Below are 26,990 nucleotides of genomic sequence, written 5' to 3'. Positions count from 1 at the left end.
TTTCGTTTCACCAATAAGAAACCTTTAGGCACGCCCCCCAGCTTTCGGTTCACAATGAGAAACCTTTTGGAATGCCCCCTACCTTTTGTTTCACCAATGAGAAACCTTTTGTAATGTTGCCTTCCTTTCGTTTCACCAATAAGAAACCTTTTGGCACGCCCCTACCTTTCGTTTCACTAATGAGAAACCTTTTGGCACGTCTCCTTCCTTTCGTTTCACCAATGATAAACCTTTTGTCATGCCCCCTTACTTTCGTTTCACAATGAGAAACCTTTTGGCACACCCCCCAGCTTTCGTTCCACAAATGAGAGACCTCTTGGCACATCCCCCAGCTTTCATTTCACAAATGAGAAACCTTTTAGAACGCCCCCTACCTTTTGGCACACCCATTGCTCCTAGCTGCAGCCTATAGAGTGGGAGCCCCTCATATTTTGCACCCTTAAACGCCATTGGCCAGTTTCACTGGCGTGATTCAATAAGGCTTCAGTAGTATGTGGAGCAAAGGGTATATTATGTGAAAATTTGAAGTTTAGACTAGGTAAGTGTCAGATAATAAGTGTATGAGTGTATAAATAGTGTTGTGTGTTCCACAGTTATTGTCAAGTGTTCATGAGATGGTTTGCCTTAGGGAAGAAATTTCACCTGTGTCTGGTCATTCTGGTGCTCAGAGCTCTGTAGCGTCGACCAGATGGCAACAGTTCAAAGAGGGAGTGTGCTGGATGTGAGGGGTCCAGAGTGATTTTGCCAGCCCTTTTGCTCACTCTGGATAAGTAGAGTTCTTGAATAGAAGGGAGGGTTGTACCAATGATTCGCTCAGCAGTCCGAACTATCCTCTGTAGTCTTCTGAGGTCAGATTTGGTAGCTGAGCTGAACCAAACAGTTACTTAAGTGCAGAGGACGGATTCAATTATGGTGGAGTAGAACTGTTTCAGCAGCTCCTGTGGCAGGTTGAATTTCTTCAGCTGGCGAAGGAAGTACAACCTCTGTGGGGCCTTTTTCACAATGGAGTCAATGTCAATGTCCCACTTCAGGTTCTGACAGATGGAGAGATGGAACCTGAACGACTCCACTGCAGTCACAGCACTGTTGATGGTGAGTCAGGGGAGAGCAAGCGGTTTCTCCTGAAGTCCACGATCATCTTCACTGTTTTGAGTGTGTTAAGCTCCATGTTGTTGAGAGCGCACCAGACAGCCAGCTCTTTAATTCCCTGTCTGACGACTGTGGTGCCGCCTGCAAACTTCAGGAGCTTGACAGAGGGGTCTCTAGATGTGCAGTCATTGGTGTACAGGGAGAAGAGCAGTGGGGAGAGAACGCAGCCCTGAGGAGCTCCAGTGCTGATCGTACGGGTGCTGGATGTGGATTCTCCCAGAATCACTAGCTGCTGCCTGTCTGTCAGGAAGCTGTTAATCCACTGACAATTGGAGGTAGGCACGGAGAGCTGAGTTAGTTTGGGCAGGTGGAGGTTTAGGATGATAGTGTTAAAGGCCGGGCTGAAGTCCACAAACAGGATCCTCACGTAAGTTCCCGGTCTATCTAGATGTTGCAGAACATAATGCAGTCCAATGTTGACTGCATCGTCCACAAATCTGTTTGCTCTGTAGGCAAACTGAAGAAGATTCTGTAAGGGTCCAGTGATGTCCTTCAGGTGGGCCAGTACCAGTTTCCCAAATGATTTCAAAACCACAGACGTTAAAGCCTCAGGCCTGTAGTCATTTAGTCCTGTAATTTTGGGATTTCTTTGGGATGGGGATGATGGTGGAGCGTTTGAAGCATGAAGGGACTTCGCATAGCTCCAGTGATCTGCTGAAGATCTGTGTGAAGAAGGGGCCAGCTGGTCAGCACAGGATTTCAGACAGACTGGTGTAACACAATCTGGGACTGGTGCTTTACACTGTTTAATAATGAGTTTTACACTGTTAAGTAAAGAGTACAGAGTGACATAAATATCTTCTTCTGCATACATATGTACTAAAATAGAGATAATTTTACAACAAAATTCTGGCTGGCTCCAAATGGTCAACCCATTGACTATTGATGTCACTTTGATAAAAAGAAAGTATATGAAACAGTACTGTAATAAAAGAGGATGAATGGTTGTGATCAAATGAGAGCGGAGGCGACCAACTCAATCCCTCATAAAACTAGATGAACATTTTTTTAAAATATTTTATTCAAATATTTAGGCTATTAAAAAATGAATATTCAAATATTTATTTCAATGAAGGCTAAAGAGAAAGTTGGAGCCCCACACATGACATGCAGGAAAAAAAATAGTAGGCTAAATCATGTGCATGATTACTAATTCGTTCCCTCAATGTACTAAAACGTGCACACCATTGCGTTCCCTCGATTTACTATTTCTTTCACTCGATTTATAAATTGAGCGCACGATTTAGCAAATTGAGGAAATGCAATAGTAATCGTGTGCACGTTTTAGTTAATTAAGCGAACAAATTACTAAACCGTGCTCACAATTTATTTATTTTTTCCTGCATGTCATGTGCGGGGTAGAAAGACAATATTTTTTAATAATAATAATTATATATATATATATATATATATATATATATATATATATATATATATATATATATATATATATATATATATATATATATATATATATATATATTATTTTTTTTTATTTTTTTTTTGTCACCATTTCTGAGCACTTTATGGTTAGGCATTATTCACAACAATATTCTACAACAACATTACGTTATATATCAAGATTTAATCTTAGTTGAAAATGTGTACAAATATTTATGACGAGATCATATCATAACACGCGTCGCTATAGCAACTACAATTCGATTCACGTGACAGCGCGAGTGCACGCATTTATCTTATACATTGAATTTTTATGCACTTTTCAATATTAACTTGTGAGATTTATTAATAAAAGCATAAATCATTATAATCATAATGTATATAATCAGAGATGCTATTATGAGCTCTGGTTAAACTGAATTAGAGTTTATTAAGGTTTTCAATAGTCTTGTACTCACGAACGCGAATTGTAGTTGCTATAGCGACGCGTGTTATGATCTGATCAATATCTGCTGGTTGAGAGACGAGGCGACTTCAGAGACTTCTGGAGAACATTTTCTGTGCTGAGATTGTGATTTTCGACGGAGTTCAGAGCAGAGACTTTTAGCAGATCGGAGGATTTTTCTTTAAATAGAGTTTTATATTTGAAGGATTTCTGAGGAAAGACTTATTCTATTTTTCTCTTCTTATCTCGGAATTTTCTTTCTTTCTTGCTTTATCTCTCTCTTTGTTTCTTTCTTTCTTTCTGTAATTAATTAATTGATTAATTAATTACCTTTTTTATTAATTTCTTGTTTTGATTGGAGTTTGGAGGAGTTTGTCAATGGCTCATTTGGGTGAAAGACAAGGGCCCTGTCCCAAATCGCGCACTTCATGTGGACTTTCGGTCTCGTGGACTTGAAATGCGCGTGCTCGCCGAGTCTACGAGTCCGTAGGCCGTCCCATTCAGCATTTTAACGCTCCGAAGTGTGCTCAGCAGCGCCCCCTTTGTACCCTTGAAGCGGTCTTCCGCGAAGCCCGCATAGAAGCAGGCTCCACGCACTTCAACTACCCAGGAATCCTTGCGAAAGACCAATCAGACAACAGATGGGAGGATATTTCGCTCACGGACTGTAAACATGGCTGAGAAGAGAATATTTAAGTGTAAAAGTATCAATGTTTTTTATGACATAGGCGTACATTTTACCAGTTGTTACTTACAGTTATACAAACATTATCGACCAGTTGATATCTCAAACATAATAATAGCGCGTTAAATAATACGATCGCATTATGATTCATTACATAAATAGAACCGAATGTCATGGCTTTATGAGTCATATAAACGTAGTATGAATATTGAAACCTATACATTTTTCTTAAACTCATTTTAATTTTGTGTTAAAATTTAACATTATGTATTATTATGTACAAATGTATTTATCATTTAAATAACCATGACATCTATTCTAATGCCCAGGTGGCATTTACAATTATAGAACTGTAAAAGCAGGCTGTGTATTTCACATGGACATATTATTTGGGAAATTAAAATTAATCCTGTTCTCTATGCTAAAGACTGTAATTTGTTTAATGATATTTGTGATATTTTTCTAATAAAGGCACTGATGAGATGACCTTTAAGTTTATTCAGCTCCGTATGGAGAGGGATAAGTCAACCAGACCTTCTTCCTGTTTCCGGCGTGACGATCGAGTCTGTCCCAAAATACCTCTCAATGCACCCTCGCGGACTCGCGCTAAGGGCCCTATAGGTCTGCACTACATGACGTCACCGAAGTGTGGACTCTGAGGAAGTCCACAAGTCCGGAGTGTGCCATTTGGGACAGGGCCGAGGTGTGTTTTAATTTAGTTTGTTTATTATTGGTATGTTATTATAGTATGATGTTGTACATTGTTTTAATGAATTGATGTGAAGAAATGTGTGCTGGTTAACTCATTTAATCACACATTTCTACCAGCTCACTGATCACATGTATTTTAGTCCCTGTGTATGAAAATCAGTAAAATATGTGTTTAATTATTTGACACAATTATAACGCTGGCAAACTACAGAGCTGCTCAGATGCAATTCAAGACAATAAAAATGTAAAGTAACATAATTGGATGTGAGCAGTGCCATTGGTGGTTAATTATTAATAAATGTCCCTAAAAAAGGGTTAGTGTTCATTTTATTGTTTAATGTAATAAAATGATAGTGTTCCTGTAGCTCGAGTGGTAGAGCATTGTGTTAACAAGGTTGGAGGTTCGTTTCCCTGGGAACAAATGATAGGTAAAAATTGATAGCCTGAATGCACTGTAAGTCGCTTTGGATAAAAGAGTCTGAGAAAAGAGAAAATGCATAATTTTAATTTATTTTTTAATTTAATAAAGGCTGTAAGTGTTTGATGTGTGTAACATTGCAGGCTCGGCCGCTCCAGATCCAGAAGTGCTGGATCAGTGGAAATCAGTGAAATATGTGTTTAATTATTTGACAATTATAACGCTGGCAAACTACAGAACCGCTCAAATGCAATTCAAGACAATAAAAATGTAAAGTAACCTAATTGGATGTGAGCAGTGTCATTGGTGGTTGATTATTAATAAATAATAACTGTGTGTAACATTGCAGGCTCGGGCCTCTCCAGATCCAGGAGTGCTGCTGTCTCTCAGACGGATGATCAGGAGGTTGAGAGACGTGGCTCTGGTGACGGCGCTCAGGAACCGCTGACAAACCCAAACCAGCCGCTGAGCCAAGAGCTGCCTGGACACATCGCACCTCTGCCTTCAGAGTTGGCCGTTTCTGTGTCCACAGATCAGCCTCACAGGAAGAGGAAGTGGTAGAGCGGCAGCCAGGAGGATGAGCATCCGTCTCCTTCATACAGAAGAGCTGCCAAACGCTCCCGCAGAGGTCAGATTCACTCATATTTAACACCTGATTAAAGACTCACTCAATGATTTGTCACTGAAAATGTTCTTCAGCTGAATTACAGTAACGTTCTGTAACCGGTTTAGATGCTGCAGCATGTTTTCTGTTAAAGACGTTTCTTGTGATCTTGTGTGTTGCAGAAGCGTATGTGAAGGGCCCATTGCTGGGGCGAGGAGGATTCGGCTCTGTGTATGCTGGGACCCGCTGGTCTGATGGACTGCCAGTGAGACATTTTCTTACCTCCTGCAGTTAAACAGCTTTTAGAAATGTTGATGTCAGTAAATGTCCCCCATGAGTGATAAGTAGTCAGCATGGTTTACTGTGCTTCATCTGTCTACAGGTTGCCATCAAGTACGTCTCTAAACGAGGAACACAGAGACTGAGAGTTGTGAGTTGAGAGTGAATCTGTTGCTGTGTTTGGTCTGATTCAGCGCTGGATATAACGGAGCGTTTGTCCTGCAGGAAGGTCAGGGTCGGCTGCCGCTGGAGGTGGCGTTGATGACCCTGGTCAATTCGGCTCCTGCCTGCCCCAACGTCCTGACGCTGCTGGAGTGGTTTGACCGTCCCAGACGCTACACCATGATCCTGGAGCGCCCGCTTCCTTGCCAAGATCTGATGAGTTTCTGTGAGGAAAACGGACGCCTGGAGGAGAGTCTGGCCAAGAAAGTGCTGCTGCAGCTGATCACGGCGCTGAAACACTGCGAGAGCCGTGGAGTCCTGCACCGGGACGTCAAACCAGAGAACCTGCTGATCTCCACAGACTCACATGACATCAAGCTGCTGGACTTCGGCTGTGGAGATCTGCTGAAAGACTCGGCCTACAAACACTTTGCAGGTTGGTTTGATCTCCCTGCAGTGATCTGTGTTTGTTCGTGGACTTTTGATGATCGAGCGATGGGAATCTGTTTGGACTGGGGCCTCTTCAGATGGTTACACTGAGCAGGTGGCCAGTGACACACACTTATCTGACTCACAGCAGTCATGGCTGGATTGTCTTGTTAGGATCAGACTAGATAAATGCTTCTGATTGTTTGTATAGGGTGAGCAGGAGTGACACAGGAAGTGCAGAGAACAGCTTCCTGATCACCTACAGAAAGAGCAGAGGATCATGGACTAATGGCTCCCACACATTGAAGGGTTTTGATCCTCTGCTCCAGTCTGTGAGGGGCTCTGTGTGGATGCTGGAGGAGTCTGAACACACAGCAGCTGAAAACGCAGCCCGACGGGCCACAGATCAATATGTGTAGTTTCTCCACAAATACAGTCGAGAGAAGGGAGAAAAGTGTCAAGAAGCAGAACAGGATCAGAAAGAGTCTGGGGCAGAGTGTTAACTAGCATAATGTATTCATGGAAGAAAGTCCACTTGGTGTTAGACAGAATTTAAATCACCAAAAAATTAAGTAGTAATTCAAGTAGTCCCCACAATGTTTACGAAATAGAAATGTTGAAATTTTACAAATTCAAAAGCACTGAATATAATTAAATCAAATTGTGACAAAATGTTAAAGGATGACTTTGCTTTGGCTCATTTTAACAAAGTAACATAAACAAGCAGGAAGCTTACTCAATTAGGCCCTAGTCTCTGCTTTTTATTATTTTCATTTTTAGTTTAGTAACTTTAACTTCTGCTTTACAAGGATTATTTTTTATGTTTTTAGATAACAATGTGATTTGTGATTTTAACCAGTTTTTTGCACATAATAAATGCCTACATGCTTACATTCACTTTATTTGTTTAATCCAAATACAAAATACGGAGATATATAGAATACAGTATACCACAAATCAGTCAAAACATACAGAGTTTTTATTAAAGTGTCTTGGATTTTTTATTTTCTTTCTTTTTAAAAATGACGTAAAAATACGTCCCCCTCGACCGCCCGCCACACTGATGGTACTTGAACTAATTTCCAAGGTTGGCAGGTCGGCATTTGTACTCTTTTAGGTACATTCTTGTAACTTGATTTTTCTGTGTGTATTTTTGTCATAATTTCATATTTTAAATACTTTTGTATATATATATATATATATATATATATATATATATATATATATATATATATATAATATTGTATATTAATATTATTATTATTATTATTATTATTCAGCTACCATCAGAGCTACTCAGACATTCTTCTAGATGTTGTCTATAAAGAAGGAGAAGGAGCCTTTCTCTCTCTGTCATTAGTGTGCAGAAAGTTTTATGGCATCAGTTTTCAAAGAAAAGCTCACTTTAACTGGCTGGACATTATGTATATTTACAATTTTATTAACTGAACAAGTTTTTAAAGATATTAAAAAGTTTATTGCATTAATTCAGAGATTTTATTTATTTATTTTTGTAGGAATCGTTGACTGGAAGTCTGTCGGTCCAGATGTGAGGTGTGATGGCTGTAGATGCATCTACAAAAACACCACTGGATACTGTGGCCATGAAACAAAGGGGGTCTTCACAGCGTTCTGTTCAGACGAAGAGTTTGCTGGCTTCTGTTCTGCTACTACCGCATAAATGAATGAATGAATGAGTGGTTTATTTATTTATTTATTTTATTTGACTTGAATTGGCAACTGAAACTAAAAGCTAAATAAATGTTTTAGTGGATAAAGCTGTGTCTGTTTGTTAAATGTCACTTAACAGAGGGTAACTAAACTCTTATGACAATTTTTTTGTTTTGTCAACTATTTATTTTTATCTATCAAGCAGAACATTGTTTTTTAGTGTAACATTTTACAATAAGGTTTTTTTTAACATTGATGTCTTAACTAACATTAACTATGAGAAATACATTTGTTAAATTATTTATTAAGCTTTGTAAGTATTAGTTAATAAAAATACAGCTGTTTGTTCATGTTCACTTCACAGTGCTGTAACTAATGTTAACAAATACAACTTTTGACTTTAACTTAAGAAGAGCTAGTGCCACTAACCGGGGTAAGAGACATTTGTGTAGCGGATCTGACTCGAATCAGACAAATTAAAGAGTCGATCAGGACTGTAGAAAGGCAACAGGAAGTCATAAAACAAGTCCCAAGCAAGATAACCAACCAACCCTTTCACAGAACAGCTTTCAACATTAACACCACTAGAACAATTACTGACAATTTCAATTCGGAGAAGAGATTGTCAAATTTAGGGAAACAAATTGAGATCCAACGCCGGACATCACATGTTGAATCTGTTAGCTTGAAACAGTCCTGACCATCAGTTATTTGTCAAATATTCTTGTTATAGGAATCATGTCCAAAATTAGACCCTGCAAGAGTGGGAAAATTCGGACCATGTGCTTGATAAGATAACATATGATTTATGATACCCCCGAGCCAAGACAATATCTGATTGGTCAAGACAACATTTGAGGTGTGGCCAACAGGCCAGTTTAAATACTTAAGACACCATAAAATCTTGCTTTTAGTTTTAGCTTTGCTTTTGCTATCAGTCATGCCAGCTTTTAGTATGCTTTTAGTTTTTAGCTATGCGTTTAGCTTCTGCTATTAGTCATGCCTGACTTTAGTTTGCTTTTAGCTTTGCTTTTTAGCTTTAGATTTTAGCCATGCTGTTAGTCATCACTGTTCTTTGAGCGCGGTTCCAGCGTGCTTCGGCCTGCACGCCTGCTGCTACTTAGCCACGATGAGAAGACACACCACCTAGTCTCGCCAAACTTTACTTCTTTTCTTTTCCGTTTGAGAGTTTTGTGTTCTGAGTTAAGTTTTGTAACGTCGAGTCTCTGACGTCTGACCTCGACTGCCCGTTCAACTTCAACCAGCCACACAACTCTGCGTCTTCAGCCAACGCCCAACCACGGGCTTCCCAAGACCACTTCAGCGACTACTGAACTTCCAGCCAATCAGCGACATCGGGAAACCCCCTTTCAATGACAACAAAGGGAACACAGGCAATGTACCTTCAGACACCTTTACTGGTGTATAATATAATTTTAACCTCATTGAGGAACTCAATGCGGGGGCTAATTAAGTGATTGATGGTTGTTCATGTCTATGCAATTTAACGTATTGCTGTAAACTTGGGATTCCACATTACCATTCTCTTAAACTCATTCTTCCCTAACTTTCGATCTTCCTGCAACTTGTGTGAATGTATGAGTGCGTGCGTTTATATGTTAAATTAGTTTATATGTCTTAGATTTATCTAATAAAGCCTTATTCATATTGAAAGTAGAAGTATCTTGTGTTTTGTGCTTACAAGTTAATGTCTTAAACTGCCGATCTAGTTACTGTGCTAATTGATAGTGTTTTCACTATACTTTGGATATTAATATCCAGCGCAGATTTGATGTTTAACGGCTCGTTCAGTGAATCGCAGGGCGTCTCAGTGATCAGCCGTGAAACAGTGATTCTGTTCACATTCCCTTTAAAATCTTAAATGATTCCCTTTGAGCTAAATTGACCTGTTTTCCTTACATTTGTATCCTCAAAAAAAAAATTATAATTTGTTTTTGTTTATTGATGACTTGCAGTGGTGATTACGTCAGTAACCCGCGCCATGCAGAATTTCCGAAAGTACTTTCGAAAGTTATTTAAAATAATATTCTTAATATTTTTAATGCTGTTTTTACCTTGGAAGAATTAAATTTGGTTGCATAGGACTGTTAAAGTTATTGCTTCCTTTTAAGTTGTAAACCTATAGAGATTAATGACTCGTCTTTAAGCGGAACAGCCAGCTTTCGCAAAACCTTTTGGCACGTCCACCACCTTTTGTTTCACCAATGAGAAACCTTTTGGCACGCCCCCAACTAACCTTTCACCAATAATAAACTTTTTGGCATGCCCCTTACTTTCGGTTCAACAATGCAAAACCTTTTGGCACGCCCCCCCACTTTTCGTTACACAATGAGAAACCTTTTAGCATTTTGCCTTCCTTTCGTTCCACATATTAGAAACCTTTTGGCACGCCCCCATCTTTCGTTTCACCAATGATAAACCTTTTGGCACGCCCCCTTTCATTTCACCAATGAGAAACCTTTTGGCATGCCCCTTAGCTTTCGTTTCACCAATGATAAACCTTTTGGCACGCCCCCTTTCATTTCACCAATGAGAAACCCTTTGGCACGCCCCCTTTCATTTCACCAATGAGAAACCTTTTGGCATGCCCCCTAGCTTTCGTTTCACAAATGAGAAACCTTTTGGGACACCTCCTTTCGTTTTACCAATAAGAAACCTTTTGGCACGCCCCCCAGCTTTCGGTTCACAATGAGAAACCTTTTGGAATGCTTCCTATCTTTCGTTTCACCAATGAGAAACCTTTTGTAATGTTGCCTTCCTTTCGTTTCACCAATAAGAAACCTTTTGGCACGCCCCTACCTTTCGTTTCACTAATGAGAAACCTTTTGGCACGTCTCCTTCCTTTCGTTTCACCAATGATAAACCTTTTGTCATGCCCCCTTCTTGGCACATCCCCCAGCTTTCGTTTCACAAATGAGAAACCTTTTGGAACTCCCCCTACCTTTCGTTTCACTAATGAGAAACCTTTTGGAAGGCCCCCTACCTTTCATTTCACCAATGAGAAACCTTTGGCACACCCCCTTTGTTTCGTTTCACCAATGAGAATCCTTTTGGCACACCCCCCACCTTATGTTTCATCAATGAGAAACCTTTTGGAAAGTCCCCTACTTTTCGTTTCACCAATGAGAAACCTTTTAGAACGCCCCCTACCTTTTGGCACGCCCATTGCTCCTAGCTGCAGCCTATAGAGTGGGAGCCCCTCATATTTTGCACCCTTAAACGCCATTGGCCAGTTTCACTGGCGTGATTCAATAAGGCTTCAGTAGTATGTGGAGCAAAGGGTATATTATGTGAAAATTTGAAGTTTAGACTAGGTAAGTGTCAGATAATAAGTGTATGAGTGTATAAATAGTGTTGTGTGTTCCACAGTTATTGTCAAGTGTTCATGAGATGGATTGCATTAGGGAAGAAACTTCACCTGTGTCTGGTCATTCTGGTGCTCAGAGCTCTGTAGCGTCGACCAGATGGCAACAGTTCAAAGAGGGAGTGTGCTGGATGTGAGGGGTCCAGAGTGATTTTGCCAGCCCTTTTGCTCACTCTGGATAAGTAGAGTTCTTGAATAGAAGGGAGGGTTGTACCAATGATTCGCTCAGCAGTCCGAACTATCCTCTGTAGTCTTATGAGGTCAGATTTGGTAGCTGAGCTGAACCAAACAGTTACTTAAGTGTAGAGGACGGATTCAATTATGGTGGAGTAGAACTGTTTCAGCAGCTCCTGTGGCAGGTTGAAATTCTTCAGCTGGCGAAGGAAGTACAACCTCTGTGGGGCCTTTTTCACAATGGAGTCAATGTCAATGTCCCACTTCAGGTCCTGAGAGATGGTGGTTCCCAGGAACCTGAAAGACTCCACTGCAGTCACAGCACTGTTGATGGTGAGTCAGGGGAGAGCAAGGGGTTTCTGCTGAAGTCCACGATCATCTTCAATGTTTTGAGTGTGTTAAACTCCATGTTGTTGAGAGCGCACCAGACAGCCAGCTCTTTAACCCCCTGTCTGTAAGCAGACTCGTCACCATCCTGAATGAGGCCGACGACTGTGGTGCCGTCTGCAAACTTCAGGAGCTTGACAGAGGGGTCTTTAGATGTGCAGTCATTGGTGTACAGGGAGAAGAGCAGTGGGGAGAGAACGCAGCCCTGAGGAGCTCCAGTGCTGATTGTACGGGTGCTGGATGTGGATTCTCCCATAATCACTAGCTGCTGCCTGTCTGTCAGGAAGCTGTTAATCCACTGACAATTGGAGGTAGGCACGGAGAGCTGAGTTAGTTTGGGCAGGAGGAGGTTTAGGATGATAGTGTTAAAGGCCAGGCTGAAGTCCACAAACAGGATCCTCACGTAAGTTCCCGGTCTATCTAGATGTTGCAGAACATAATGCAGTCCAATGTTGACTGCATCGTCCACAAATCTGTTTGCTCTGTAGGCAAACTGAAGAAGATTCTGTAAGGGTCCAGTGATGTCCTTCAGGTGGGCCAGCACCAGTTTCCCAAATGATTTCAAAACCACAGACGTTAAAGCCACAGGCCTGTAGTCATTTAGTCCTGTAATTTTTGGATTTCTTTGGGATGGGGATGATGGTGGAGCGTTTGAAGCATGAAGGGACTTCGCATATCTCCAGTGATCTGCTGAAGATCTGTGTGAAGAAGGGGCCAGCTGGTCAGCACAGGATTTCAGACAGACTGGTGTAACACAATCTGGGACTGGTGCTTTACACTGTTTAATAATGAGTTTACACGGTTAAGTAAAGAGTACAGAGTGACATAAATATCTTCTTCTGCATACACATTTACTAAAATAGAGATAATTTTACAACAAAATTATGGCTGGCTCCAAATGGTCAACCCATGGACTATTGATGTCACTTTGATAAAAAGAAAGTATAGGAAACAGTACTGTAATAAAAGAGGATGAATGGTTGTGATCAAATGAGAGCGGAGGCGACCAACTCAATCCCTCATAAAACTAGATTAACATTTTTTTTAAATATTTTATTCAAATATTTAGGCTATTAAAACATGAATATTCAAATATTTATTTCAATGAAGGCTAAAGAGAAAGTTGGAGCCCCACACACGACATGCAGGAAAAAAAATAGTAGGCTAAATCGTGTGCATGATTTATTAATTCGTTCCCTCAATGTACTAAAACGTGCACACCATTGCGTTCCCTCGATTTACTATTTCTTTCACTCGATTTATAAATAGAGCGCACGATTTAGCAAATTGAGGGAATGCAATAGTAATCGTGTGCACGTTTTAGTTCATTGAGCGAATGAATTACTAAACTGTGCTCACAATTTATTTATTTTTTCGTGCATGTCACGTGCGGGGTAGAAAGACAATATTTTTTAATAATAATAATAATAATAATATATATATATATATATTTTTTTTTTTGTCACCATTTCTGAGCACTTTATGGTTAGGCATTATTCACAACAATATTCTACAACAACATTACGTTATATATCAAGGTTTAATTTTAGTTGAAAATGTGTACAAATATTTATGACGAGATCACATCATAACCATAGACTGTATAAAAACATAACACGCGTCGCTATAGCAACTGTGATGTTTGTGATGTTTCTTGGATTCACGTTTTACAAAGACACACGGAGACACAGGTTTCATGCGACTGGTATATTTTACTGAACTTTCTTATTCCCCCCTTTTACAAGGTACACCCACCATTTCTTAAGAAGGAGAGCGCCACCCTCAGGTAAGGAATAATACTACAATTCCCATACATCACATCTCCCCTCTTAAGAAATAAATTCCCTTAAGGAATAGTAACTACACATTTACTATTATAATTATTTTCTCAATTACCCACTACAACTTAAATCAATCTTGCTGTCATAACCCATTAACTATAAACATCTCTTTCTTCTTTTAACTCCTCTTTAATGTTTTCATGGAGAATAGAGCTTTGGAGGTCTAATCAGTCTTCCCCATCTTGACCTTTTGAACTGTTCTTCCATGCCCCTAATTGGTGTCACAGGTCTTTTCACTGGTGACAGTGCAGGTGATTGCACCGGAGTATTACTCTCTGCAAGCTCTCTGTTTGCTGAAGAACATTCATCCAACTCGATAGAGCTTGGTTTCGGAAATGTCATTTCTCGGGTTTTCAGCAGGTCTCGTCGATTTCTTCTGAAGATGTTTCCGTCAGGCCTTTGAATCACATATGATCTCGGTTTTTCATGATTCCTCAATACAATTGCTGGTTGCCAGTTGTTTTTGACTTTCACTCTCACGTTCTCTCCAGTTGTAATAGGTGGTAACTGTTTTGCTCCACAGTCAAAGTAACTTTTCTGTTTGACCTGTCTGTCCGTGATGTCTTTATGTACATTTCTGTACAGTTGTGGTCTCAACAGCTTTGTTGATGTAGGCAATTTTGTTTTCAGTCTTCTACCCATAAGCATCTGTGCAGGAGATAGTTTCACACCATCCAAAGGAGCATTTCTGTACTCCAATAGTGCAGTATAAGGATCTCGCTGGCTCTCTTGTGCTTTCTTTAACAGGTTCTTGACTGTCTGGATTGCTCTTTCCCTTTGTCCATTTGCCTGAGGAAATCCAGGACTAGATGTGGTGTGTCCAAACTCCCAGCTTTCTGTGAATGCTCTGAATTCTGCACTCGAAAATTGTGGCCCATTATCCGACACCACTTCATCCGGGATTCCATGTCTCGCAAAGATTGACTTAAGAGCTGTCACCACATGTTTGCTCGTTGTCTGTGTGAGTTTAGCAATCTCCGGAAACTTTGAAAAGTAATCCACACACATCAAGTATTCACCTTGGTTGAAGTGGAACAAGTCAACACCGACTTTCGCCCATGCTCTGTCTGGAATGTCATGGCAGATGAGTGGCTCTTTGGTGTTACTCCGTCTGAAAGTATTACAGATAGCACACTCCAACACGACGTCCTCAATTTGCTTTGCCATGCTGGGCCAAAACATCACATCTCTTGCCCTCTCTTTGCATTTGACAATACCCAGATGTGACTCATGAACTCTTTTAAGCATGTCTGCTCTCAAGCTTTGTGGAACTACTATTCTCCAGTTCTTGAAGAGTAGCCCATCGGAACAGGTAAGTTCTTCTCTGTAAGTCCAGTACTTCCTTATGTCTGCTGGAACGTGTCTTATGTCAGCAGGCCATCCTGTCTGAACTAATTCCACGACTTTTTGCAGCTCTTCATCTTCTGCTGTTTCTGTTTTGAACATTTTCTGCTTTTCCTTTGAGATTGGCAGACAAACTGACAAAGTATGAACTTGTAACTCATCTTCCAGTAGTGGTTCCATTTGTTCTTTTAGGTACGCTCGACTCAGAGTGTCTGCGATGTACAATTCCTTTCCAGGCTTGTAGCTGACACGTAGATCATATAGCTGCAATCTCATCAGCATTCTCTGCAGTCTCGGTGGAGCTTTTTGGAGAGATTTTTTGAAAACGGTCTCCAAGGGCTTATGATCCGTCTCCACATGTACTGTTTTTCCATAGACATACTGATGGAACTTCTCGCAGCCATAGACAATTGCCAAGAGCTCTTTTTCTATTTGAGCGTATCTTTTCTGACACTCAGTAAGAGACCTTGAGCCGAATGCTACCGGATGTCCTTCTTGCAGTAACACTGCTCCCAGACCTTCAGCGCTTGCGTCCACTGACAGCATTATCTCTTTGTTAAGTATTAAGTATCATCAAAATACTTTAACACTGGGGCGTTACTCACAAGTGACTTCAGTCTTTCAAAGCTCTTCTGTTGTTCTGACTCCCAATGCCATGCTACATCTCCCTCTAGCAGTTTCCTCAATGGCGCACTTATGTCTGACATGTTTGGAACGAACTTGGACAGGTACTGAAGCAGACCTAAGAACCTCATCAGTGCAGCTTTGTCCTCTGGTTCTGGCATGTTCTGTATCGCTCTGACTTTTCCTTTGTCTGGCTTCAAACCTTCTGCAGTCAGAATGTGTCCAACATAGCTGACTTCAGTCATCCTGATCTTGCACTTGGTTTTGTTCAACTTTAGATTAATGTCTCTGATTCTGTCCAACAGCTTTCTTAGTCTCTTGTCGTGTTGTTCCATGTCTTCACCCCACACCAGAATATCATCCACTATGTTCATGACTCCATCTTAGCCTTCCAGTCTTTGTGCAATGCACTTTTGAAACACTTCTGGAGCTGACACAATGCCAAATGGAAGTCTCAAAAAACGGTATCTTCCAAAAGGAGTGTTGAAAGTACATAGTTTGGAGCTCTCATCATCCAACTGTACTTGCCAAAATCCATGATTGGCATCAAGCACTGAGAAGACTTTAGCATTTGGCATCTCCGCTACAATTTCTTCAATTGTACGCAACGGATAATGTTCTCTCTTGATGGCTTTGTTAAGATCTTGTGGATCGATGCAGATCCTGAGTGTCTCTGGTTAAACTACTGTGACCATACTATTAACCCAATCAGTGGGCTCAGTTTGCTTCACAATGACTCCAAGATCTTCCATTCGTTTCAACTCCATTTTGACCCTGTCCTTTAACGCTATGGGTACTTTTCTTGGTGCGTGAATGACTGGAGCAACATCTGGGTTTAGCTGTATGTGATGCAGTCCTGGTACACATCCTAAACCAGTAAACACGTCTTGATATTCACTCAGAATGTCAGTTTGGTCTTTGTTCTCTACTTTGTACACTCTTTTAATCAGTCCAAGTTTTGAGCATGCTTCTCTTCCCAGAATTGCTGGTGAATCTTCATCTACAACTTGGAATTCCAGATCAAACTCAGTGTCTTTGTACCCACACTTAAGCCATACCTTACCCTTTGTCTCCATCGTGTGGCCAGAATAAGTAACTAAAGTGCAGTTTGACTTCTTTAAAGTTGTTGTCTTGTTAGAAGTTTTCTCAAAATCTTTAAATGACAACACGTTGCACTCTGCTCCTGTATCTAGCTTAAAGGTAAGTAGACTGTTGTTTATGCTGAATTCTTGTGTCCATTTCTTGGTTTCACTTTCCATTGTAGAGACTGTATTCATTTGTGGCAGCCATTTGCTAGCTTTTTTCTCACTTTGTTCAATTTCAATGGTACCAATAAATAATTCAGCATCTTGTTGTTCTATCTCATGGACTTTTTTCTCAAATCTTTTTTGTTTGCCCTTTTGCTGTGGTGTTTTGCACATGTGGCTAAAGTGATTCTTCCTCGAGCACTCATTACAAATTTTTCCATAAGCTGGACACTTCCTTGGCTCATGAACATACCCACATCTTGTGCACTCATCTTTCTCTTTCCCTGTGTGCTTGAAATTCGTTTGTCTGGTCGACTTTGTCTTCGTGATTTTGTTCACTGCCACTTCTGCTTCTTCATGCAGCACTTTCAGATGGCTTTGTGTTATTTCGTTTGCACGACAGATATCCACAGCCTTTGCTAGGTTCAGATCTGTTTCTCTGAGAAGCCTAGCTCTCACAGTGTCATTGTTAACTCCACAGACAATGCGATCTTTAATCAAGTCATCATTTAATCTTCCAAATTCACAATCTTTTGCCTTATTTTTCAAGTCTGTCACGTATGCATCAATGGTTTCGTTCGGTCCCTGTGCTCTCGTGAAAAACATATGCCTCAGATATGTAATATTCTTTCTTGGCTCACAGTATTCTCTAAACTTCTCTTTGAGCATTTCAAAATCATCCACATCATCATCAAAGTCCATGGTATTAAATACCTTTATGGCATCATCTCCCGCCACGTGAAGAAATGTCGCACTTTTTACCTTGTCACTCTTTTCTGCAATGCCAGTTGCAATGAGATACAGATCAAACTTTTGAATCCACGTTCGCCAGTTTTCCGCCAGATTTCCTTCAAAATCCAAACTGTTAGGAGGCTTTAACTGATCCATAGTTTTCTTCTGACACCATGTGATGTTTGTGATGTTTCTTGGATTCACGTTTTACAAAGACACACGGAGACACAGGTTTCATGCGACTGGTATATTTTACTGAACTTTCTTATTCCCCCCTTTTACAAGGTACACCCACCATTTCTTAAGAAGGAGAGCGCCACCCTCAGGTAAGGAATAATACTACAATTCCCATACATCACAGCAACTACAATTCGATTCACGTGACAGCGCGAGTGCACGCATTTATCTTATACATTGAATTTTTATGCACTTTTCAATATTAACTTGTGAGATTTATTAATAAAAACATAAATCATTATAATCATAATGTATATAATCAGAGATGCTATTATGAGCTCTGGTTAAACTGAATTACAATTTATTAAGGTTTTCAATAGTCTTGTAACGTTACTCACGAACGCGAATTGTAGTTGCTATAGCGACGCGTGTTATGATCTGATCAATATCTGCTGGTTGAGAGACGAGGCGACTTCAGAGACTTCTGGAGAACATTTTCTGTGCTGAGATTGTGATTTTCGACGGAGTTCAGAGCAGAGACTTTTATTTTAGCAGATCGGAGGATTTTTCTTTGAGTAGAGTTTTATATTTGAAGGATTTCTGAGGAAAGACTTATTCTATTTTTCTCTTCTTATCTCGGATTTTTATTTCTTTCTTGCTTTCTCTCTCTCTTTGTTTCTTTCTTACTTTCTTCTTTCTGTAATTAATTAATTAATTGATTAATTAATTACCTTTTTTTATTAATTTCCTGTATTGATTGGCGTTTGGAGGAGTTTGTCAATGGCTCATTTGGGTGAAATGTGAGTGTTTTAATTTAGTTTGTTAATTAATGGTATGTTATTATAGTATGATGTTGTACATTGTTTTAATGAATTGATGTGAAGAAATGTGTGCTGGTTAACTCATTTAATCACACATTTCTACCAGCTCACTGATCACATGTATTTTAGTCCCTGTGTATGAAAATCAGTAAAATATGTGTTTAATTATTTGACACAATTATAACGCTGGCAAACTACAGAGCTGCTCAGTTGCAATTCAAGACAATAAAAATGTAAAGTAACATAATTGGATGTGAGAAGTGCCATTGGTGGTTGATTATTAATAAATGTCATTAATAAAGGCTGTAAGTGTTTGATGTGTGTAACATTGCAGGCCCGGGCAGCTCCAGATCCAGGAGTGCTGCTGTCTCTCAGACGGATGATCAGGAGGTTGAGAGACGTGGCTCTGGTGACGGCGCTCAGGAACCGCTGCCAAACCCAAACCAGCCGCTGAGCCAAGAGCTGCCTGGACACATCGCACCTCTGCCTTCAGAGTTGGCCGTTTCTGTGTCCACAGATCAGCCTCACAGGAAGAGGAAGTGGCAGAGCGGCAGCCAGGAGGATGAGCATCTGTCTCCTTCATACAGAAGAGCTGCCAAACGCTCCCGCAGAGGTCAGATTCACTCATATTTAACACCTGATTAAAGACTCACTCAATGATTTGTCACTGAAAATGTTCTTCAGCTGAATTACAGTAACGTTCTGTAACAGGTTTAGATGCTGCAGCATGTTTTCTGTTAAAGACGTTTCTTGTGATCTTGTGTGTTGCAGAAGCGTATGTGAAGGGCCCATTGCTGGGGCGAGGAGGATTCGGCTCTGTGTATGCTGGGACCCGCAGGTCTGATGGACTGCCAGTGAGACATTTTCTTACCTCCTGCAGTTAAACAGCTTTTAGAAATGTTGATGTCAGTAAATGTCCCCCATGAGTGATAAGTAGTCAGCATGGTTTACTGTGCTTCATCTGTCTACAGGTTGCCATCAAGTACGTCTCTAAACGAGGAACACAGAGACTGAGAGTTGTGAGTTGAGAGTGAATCTGTTGCTGTGTTTGGTCTGATTCAGCGCTGGATATAACGGAGCGTTTGTCCTGCAGGAAGGTCAGGGCCGGCTACCGCTGGAGGTGGCGTTGATGACCCTGGTCAATTCGGCTCCTGCCTGCCCCAACGTCCTGACGCTGCTGGAGTGGTTTGACCGTCCCAGACGCTACACCATGATCCTGGAGCGCCCGCTTCCTTGCCAAGATCTGGAGAGTTTCTGTGAGGAGAACGGACGCCTGGAGGAGAGTCTGGCCAAGAAAGTGCTGCTGCAGCTGATCACGGCGCTGAAACACTGCGAGAGCCGTGGAGTCCTGCACCGGGACGTCAAACCAGAGAACCTGCTGATCTCCACAGACTCACATGACATCAAGCTGCTGGACTTCGGCTGTGGAGATCTGCTGAAAGACTCGGCCTACAAACACTTTGCAGGTTGGTTTGATCTCCCTGCAGTGATCTGTGTTTGTTTGTGGACTTTTGATGATCGAGCGAAGGGAATCTGTTTGGACTGGGGTCTCTTCAGATGATGTTTGAGGTCTTGTTGGGTCTCTCAGGCACTCTTCAGTACGCCCCTCCTGAGTGGTTTCGGCAGCACCGTTATCATGCGGGACCGGCTACGGTTTGGTCAGTGGGGGTGACGCTCTATAACATCCTGTGCAGCTGTTTCCCCTTCAGAGGCGCATTGAGGGTCACCTCCAAAAGCAGACTGCTCTTTCCTAGAGAGCTGTCGACAGGCAAGAGACATAAATCAGGTCCAGATCCAGGTGAAGCGTGTGGTTTTGTGTTCCTGAACACTGTGTTGTGTGTAACAGAGTGCCGTCAGCTGATTCGCTGGTGCCTCAGTGCAGCGGCATCAGATCGGCCCAGTTTAGATGACATTGAGCGCCACCCCTGGTTACACTGAGCAGGTGGCCAGTGACACACACTTATCTGACTCACAGCAGTCATGGCTGGATTGTCTTGTTAGGATCAGACTAGATAAATGCTTCTGATTGTTTGTATAGGGTGAGCAGGAGTGACACAGGAAGTGCAGAGAACAGCTTCCTGATCACCTACAGAAAGAGCAGAGGATCATGGACTAATGGCTCCCACACAATGAAGGGTTTTGATCCTCTGCTCCAGTCTGTGAGGGGCTCTGTGTGGATGCTGGAGGAGTCTGAACACACAGCAGCTGAAAACGCTGCCCGACGGGCCACAGATCAATATGTGTAGTTTCTCCACAAATACAGTCGAGAGAAGGGAGAAAAGTGTCAAGAAGCAGAACAGGATCAGAAAGAGTCTGGGGCAGGGTGTTAACTAGCATAATGTATTCATGGAAGAAAGTCCACTTGGTGTTAGACAGAATTTAAATCACAAAAAAATTAAGTAGTAATTCAAGTAGTCCCCACAATGTTTACGAAATAGAAATGTTGAAATTTTACAAATTCAAAAGCACGGAATATAATTAAATCAAATTGTGACAAAATGTTAAAGGATGACTTTGCTTTGGCTCATTTTAACAAAGTAACATAAACAAGCAGGAAGCTTACTCAATTAGGCCCTAGTCTCTGCTTTTTATTATTTTCTTTTTTAGTTTAGTAACTTCTGCTTTAAAAGGATTATTTTTGTTTTTAGATTACAATGTGATTTGTGATTTTAACCCTTTTTTGCACATAATAAATGCCTACATGCTTACATTCACTTTATTTGTTTAATCCAAATACAAAATCCGGAGATATATAGAATACAGTATACCACAAATCAGTCAAAACATACAGAGATATTAATTTTTGTTCATAACGCTCAGCCCTATACAGACGTGTACTGGAGTTTTTCATAAAGTGTACTGGATTTTTAATTTATCTTTCTTTTTAAAAATGTCAGAAAAAATAGCAAAACCTAACTAAACAGTTACATAAAACAGTAAATTGTTTACCCCCCGCCCCCCTCAAACGCCCGCCACGTTTTAGTTCATTGAGCGAACGAATTACTAAACCGTGCTCACAATTTATTTATTTTTTCGTGCATGTCATGTGCGGGGTAGAAAGACAATATTTTTTAATAATAATAAAAAAAAAATATATATATATATATATATATATTTTTTATTTTTTTTTATTTTTTTGTCACCATTTCTGAGCACTTTATGGTTAGGCATTATTCACAACAATATTCTACAACAACATTACGTTATATATCAAGGTTTAATTTTAGTTGAAAATGTGTACAAATATTTATGACGAGATCACATCATAACCATAGACTGTATAAAAACATAACACGCGTCGCTATAGCAACTACAATTCGATTCACGTGACAGCGCGAGTGCACGCATTTATCTTATACATTGAGTTTTTATGCACTTTTCAATATTAACTTGTGAGATTTATTAATAAAAGCATAAATCATTATAATCATAATGTATATAATCAGAGATGCTATTATGAGCTCTGGTTAAACTGAATTACAATTTATTAAGGTTTTCAATAGTCTTGTAACGTTACTCACGAACGCGAATTGTAGTTGCTATAGCGACGCGTGTTATGATCTGATCAATATCTGCTGGTTGAGAGACGAGGCGACTTCAGAGACTTCTGGAGAACATTTTCTGTGCTGAGATTGTGATTTTCGACGGAGTTCAGAGCAGAGACTTTTATTTTAGCAGATCGGAGGATTTTTCTTTGAGTAGAGTTTTATATTTGAAGGATTTCTGAGGAAAGACTTATTCTATTTTTCTCTTCTTATCTCGGATTTTTATTTCTTTCTTGCTTTCTCTCTCTCTTTGTTTCTTTCTTACTTTCTTCTTTCTGTAATTAATTAATTAATTGATTAATTAATTACCTTTTTTTTTATTAATTTCCTGTATTGATTGGCGTTTGGAGGAGTTTGTCAATGGCTCATTTGGGTGAAATACGAGGTGAGTGTTTTAATTTAGTTTGTTAATTATTGGTATGTTATTATAGTATGATGTTGTACATTGTTTTAATGAATTGATGTGAAGAAATGTGTGCTGGTTAACTCATTTAATCACACATTTCTACCAGCTCACTGATCACATGTATTTTAGTCCCTGTGTATGAAAATCTGTAAAATATGTGTTTAATTATTTGACACAATTATAACGCTGGCAAACTACAGAGCTGCTCAGATGCAATTCAAGACAATAAAAATGTAAAGTAACATAATTGGATGTGAGCAGTGCCATTGGTGGTTGATTATTAATAAATGTCATTAATAAAGGCTGTAAGTGTTTGATGTGTGTAACATTGCAGGCCCGGGCCGCTCCAGATCCAGGAGTGCTGCTGTCTCTCAGACGGATGATCAGGAGGTTGAAAGACGTGGCTCTGGTGACGGCGCTCAGGAACCGCTGCCAAACCCAAACCAGCCGCTGAGCCAAGAGCTGCCTGGACACATCGCACCTCTGCCTTCAGAGTTGGCCGTTTCTGTGTCCACAGATCAGCCTCACAGGAAGAGGAAGTGGCAGAGCGGCAGCCAGGAGGATGAGCATCCGTCTCCTTCATACAGAAGAGCTGCCAAACGCTCCCGCAGAGGTCAGATTCACTCATATTTAACACCTGATTAAAGACTCACTCAATGATTTGTCACTGAAAATGTTCTTCAGTTGAATTACAGTAACGTTCTGTAACAGGTTTAGATGCTGCAGCATGTTTTCTGTTAAAGACGTTTCTTGTGATCTTGTGTGTTGCAGAAGCGTATGTGAAGGGCCCATTGCTGGGGCGAGGAGGATTCGGCTCTGTGTATGCTGGGACCCGCAGGTCTGATGGACTGCCAGTGAGACATTTTCTTACCTCCTGCAGTTAAACAGCTTTTAGAAATGTTGATGTCAGTAAATGTCCCCCATGAGTGATAAGTAGTCAGCATGGTTTACTGTGCTTCATCTGTCTACAGGTTGCCATCAAGTACGTCTCTAAACGAGGAACACAGAGACTGAGAGTTGTGAGTTGAGAGTGAATCTGTTGCTCTGTTTGGTCTGATTCAGCGCTGGATATAACGGAGCGTTTGTCCTGCAGGAAGGTCAGGGTCGGCTGCCGCTGGAGGTGGCGTTGATGACCCTGGTCAATTCGGCTCCTGCCTGCCCCAACGTCCTGACGCTGCTGGAGTGGTTTGACCGTCCCAGACGCTACACCATGATCCTGGAGCGCCCGCTTCCTTGCCAAGATCTGGAGAGTTTCTGTGAGGAGAACGGACGCCTGGAGGAGAGTCTGGCCAAGAAAGTGCTGCTGCAGCTGATCACGGCGCTGAAACACTGCGAGAGCCGTGGAGTCCTGCACCGGGACGTCAAACCAGAGAACCTGCTGATCTCCACAGACTCACATGACATCAAGCTGCTGGACTTCGGCTGTGGAGATCTGCTGAAAGACTCGGCCTACAAACACTTTGCAGGTTGGTTTGATCTCCCTGCAGTGATCTGTGTTTGTTTGTGGACTTTTGATGATCGAGCGAAGGGAATCTGTTTGGACTGGGGTCTCTTCAGATGATGTTTGAGGTCTTGTTGGGTCTCTCAGGCACTCTTCAGTACGCCCCTCCTGAGTGGTTTCGGCAGCACCGTTATCATGCGGGACCGGCTACGGTTTGGTCAGTGGGGGTGACGCTCTACAACATCCTGTGCAGCTGTTTCCCCTTCAGAGGCGCATTGAGGGTCACCTCCAAAAGCAGACTGCTCTTTCCTAGAGAGCTGTCGACAGGCAAGAGACAGAAATCAGGTCCAGATCCAGGTGAAGCGTGTGGTTTTGTGTTCCTGAACACTGTGTTGTGTGTAACAGAGTGCCGTCAGCTGATTCGCTGGTGCCTCAGTGCAGCGGCATCAGATCGGCCCAGTTTAGACGACATTGAGCGCCACCCCTGGTTACACTGAGCAGGTGGCCAGTGACACACACTTATCTGACTCACAGCAGTCATGGCTGGATTGTCTTGTTAGGATCAGACTAGATAAATGCTTCTGATTGTTTGTATAGGGTGAGCAGGAGTGACACAGGAAGTGCAGAGAACAGCTTCCTGATCACCTACAGAAAGAGCAGAGGATCATGGACTAATGGCTCCCACACAATGAAGGGTTTTGATCCTCTGCTCCAGTCTGTGAGGGGCTCTGTGTGGATGCTGGAGGAGTCTGAACACACAGCAGCTGAAAACGCTGCCCGACGGGCCACAGATCAATATGTGTAGTTTCTCCACAAATACAGTCGAGAGAAGGGAGAAAAGTTTCAAGAAGCAGAACAGGATCAGAAAGAGTCTGGGGCAGGGTGTTAACTAGCATAATGTATTCATGGAAGAAAGTCCACTTGGTGTTAGACAGAATTTAAATCACCAAAAAATTAAGTAGTAATTCAAGTAGTACCCACAATGTTTACGAAATAGAAATGTTGAAATTTTACAAATTCAAAAGCACTGAATATAATTAAATCAAATTGTGACAAAATGTTAAAGGATGACTTTGCTTTGGCTCATTTTAACAAAGTAACATAAACAAGCAGGAAGCTTACTCAATTAGGCCCTAGTCTCTGCTTTTTATTATTTTCTTTTTTAGTTTAGTAACTTCTGCTTTAAAAGGATTATTTTTGTTTTTAGATTACAATGTGATTTGTGATTTTAACCCTTTTTTGCACAAAATAAATGCCTACATGCTTACATTCACTTTATTTGTTTAATCCAAATACAAAATACGGAGATATATAGAATACAGTATACCACAAATCAGTCAAAAAATACAGGGATATTAATTCTTGCTCATATCCGTACTGGATTTTTAATTTATCTTTCTTTTTAAAAATGTCAGAAAAAATAGCAAAACCTAACTAAACCGTTACATAAAACAGTAAACTGTTTACCCCCACCCCCCGCCCCCCATGACCGCCCGCCACACTGATGGTACTTAAACTAATTTCCAAGGTTGGCAGGTCGGCATTTGTACTCTTTTAGGTACATTCTTGTAACTTGATTTTTCTGTGTGATTTTTGTCATAATTTCATATTTTAAATACTTTTGTGTGTATATATATATATATACAAAATGTTTTATATTAATATTATTATTATTATTATTCAGCTACCATCAGAGCTACTCAGACATTCTTCTAGATGTTGTCTATAAAGAAGGAGAAGGAGCCTTTCTCTCTCTGTCATTAGTGTTCAGAAAGTTTTATGGCATCAGTTTTCAAAGAAAAGCTCACTTTACCTGGCTGGACATTATGTATATTTACACTTTTATTAACTGAACCGGTTTTATAAAGATATTTAGAAAGTTTATTGCATTAATTCAGAGGTTTTATTTATTTATTTTTGTAGGAATCGTTGACTGGAAGTCTGTCGGTCCAGATGTGAGGTGTGATGGCTGTAGATGCATCTACAAAAACACCACTGGATACTGTGGCCATGAAACAAAGGGGGTCTTCACAGCGTTCTGTTCAGACGAAGAGTTTGCTGGCTTCTGTTCTGCTACTACCGCATAAATGAATGAATGAATGAATGAGTGGTTTATTTATTTATTTATTTTATTTGACTTGAATTGAATTGGCAACTGAAACTAAAAGCTAAATAAATGTTTTAGTGGATAAAGCTGTGTCTGTTTGCTAAATGTCACTTAACAGAGGGTAACTAAACTCTTATGACAATTTTTTTGTTTTGTCAACTATATATTTTTCTCTATCAGACAGAACATTGTTTTTTAGTGTAAGACTTTACAATAAGGTTTTTTTTACATTGATGTCTTAACTAACATTAACTATGAGCAATACATTTGTTAAATTATTTATTAAGCTTTGTAAGTATTAGTTAATAAAAATACAGCTGTTTGTTGTTTGTTCATGTTCACTTCACAGTGCTGTAACTAATGTTAACAAATACAACTTTTGACTTTAACTTAAGAAGAGCTAGTGCCACTAACCGGGGTAAGAGACATTTGTGTAGCGGATCTGACTCGAATCAGACAAATTAAAGAGTCGATCAGGACTGTGGTTGAAACATGAGCCGAATTCCTCAGAAAGGCAACAGGAAGTCATAAAACATCTGTGCCACAAGTCCCAAGATAACCAACCAACTCTTTCACAGAACAGCTTTCAACATTAACACCACTAGAACAATTACTGACAATTTCAATTCAGAGAAGAGTTTGTCAAATTTGGGAAAACAAATTGAGATGCAACGCCGGACATCACATGTAAACCCATGAGAGTACTACACAAGATCCTTAAACACTTCCCCCACCTAGCAGAACCAGACTGATATTCCTGGTTCTGAAAAGAAAGGGGGGCCTTTTAACCTCTGGTCTCCACAGA

General features: G+C 40.6%; 1 protein-coding gene across 2 annotated transcripts in view; it reads left to right on the top strand.

Annotated features, from left to right (window-relative positions):
* LOC132094887 (serine/threonine-protein kinase pim-3-like) overlaps window positions 1-26,224 on the top strand; it is a 35,771-nt gene extending 9,547 nt beyond the window's left edge. The window contains exons 2-7 of one of the 2 annotated variants that reach the window (XM_059499536.1): window positions 22,972-23,250; window positions 23,409-23,491; window positions 23,609-23,656; window positions 23,731-24,103; window positions 24,226-24,435; window positions 26,002-26,223. In XM_059499536.1, the coding sequence (XP_059355519.1) occupies window positions 22,972-23,250; window positions 23,409-23,491; window positions 23,609-23,656; window positions 23,731-24,103; window positions 24,226-24,435; window positions 26,002-26,165 (1,157 nt within the window). In that variant the 3' untranslated portion in view covers window positions 26,166-26,223. Of the gene's footprint in view, window positions 1-22,971; window positions 23,251-23,408; window positions 23,492-23,608; window positions 23,657-23,730; window positions 24,104-24,225; window positions 24,436-26,001 lie in introns of both variants that reach the window. The other variant, XM_059499537.1, reaches the window with a different exon arrangement.
* Window positions 26,225-26,990: the final 766 nt, after the last annotated feature.

This window comes from Carassius carassius, chromosome 19, assembly GCF_963082965.1.
Source record: "Carassius carassius chromosome 19, fCarCar2.1, whole genome shotgun sequence".
In the NCBI taxonomy this organism is placed as follows: Eukaryota; Metazoa; Chordata; class Actinopteri; order Cypriniformes; family Cyprinidae; genus Carassius; species Carassius carassius.
Note: the sequence above shows the minus strand (reverse complement) of the source record. Positions and strands in the feature narration are given on the sequence as shown.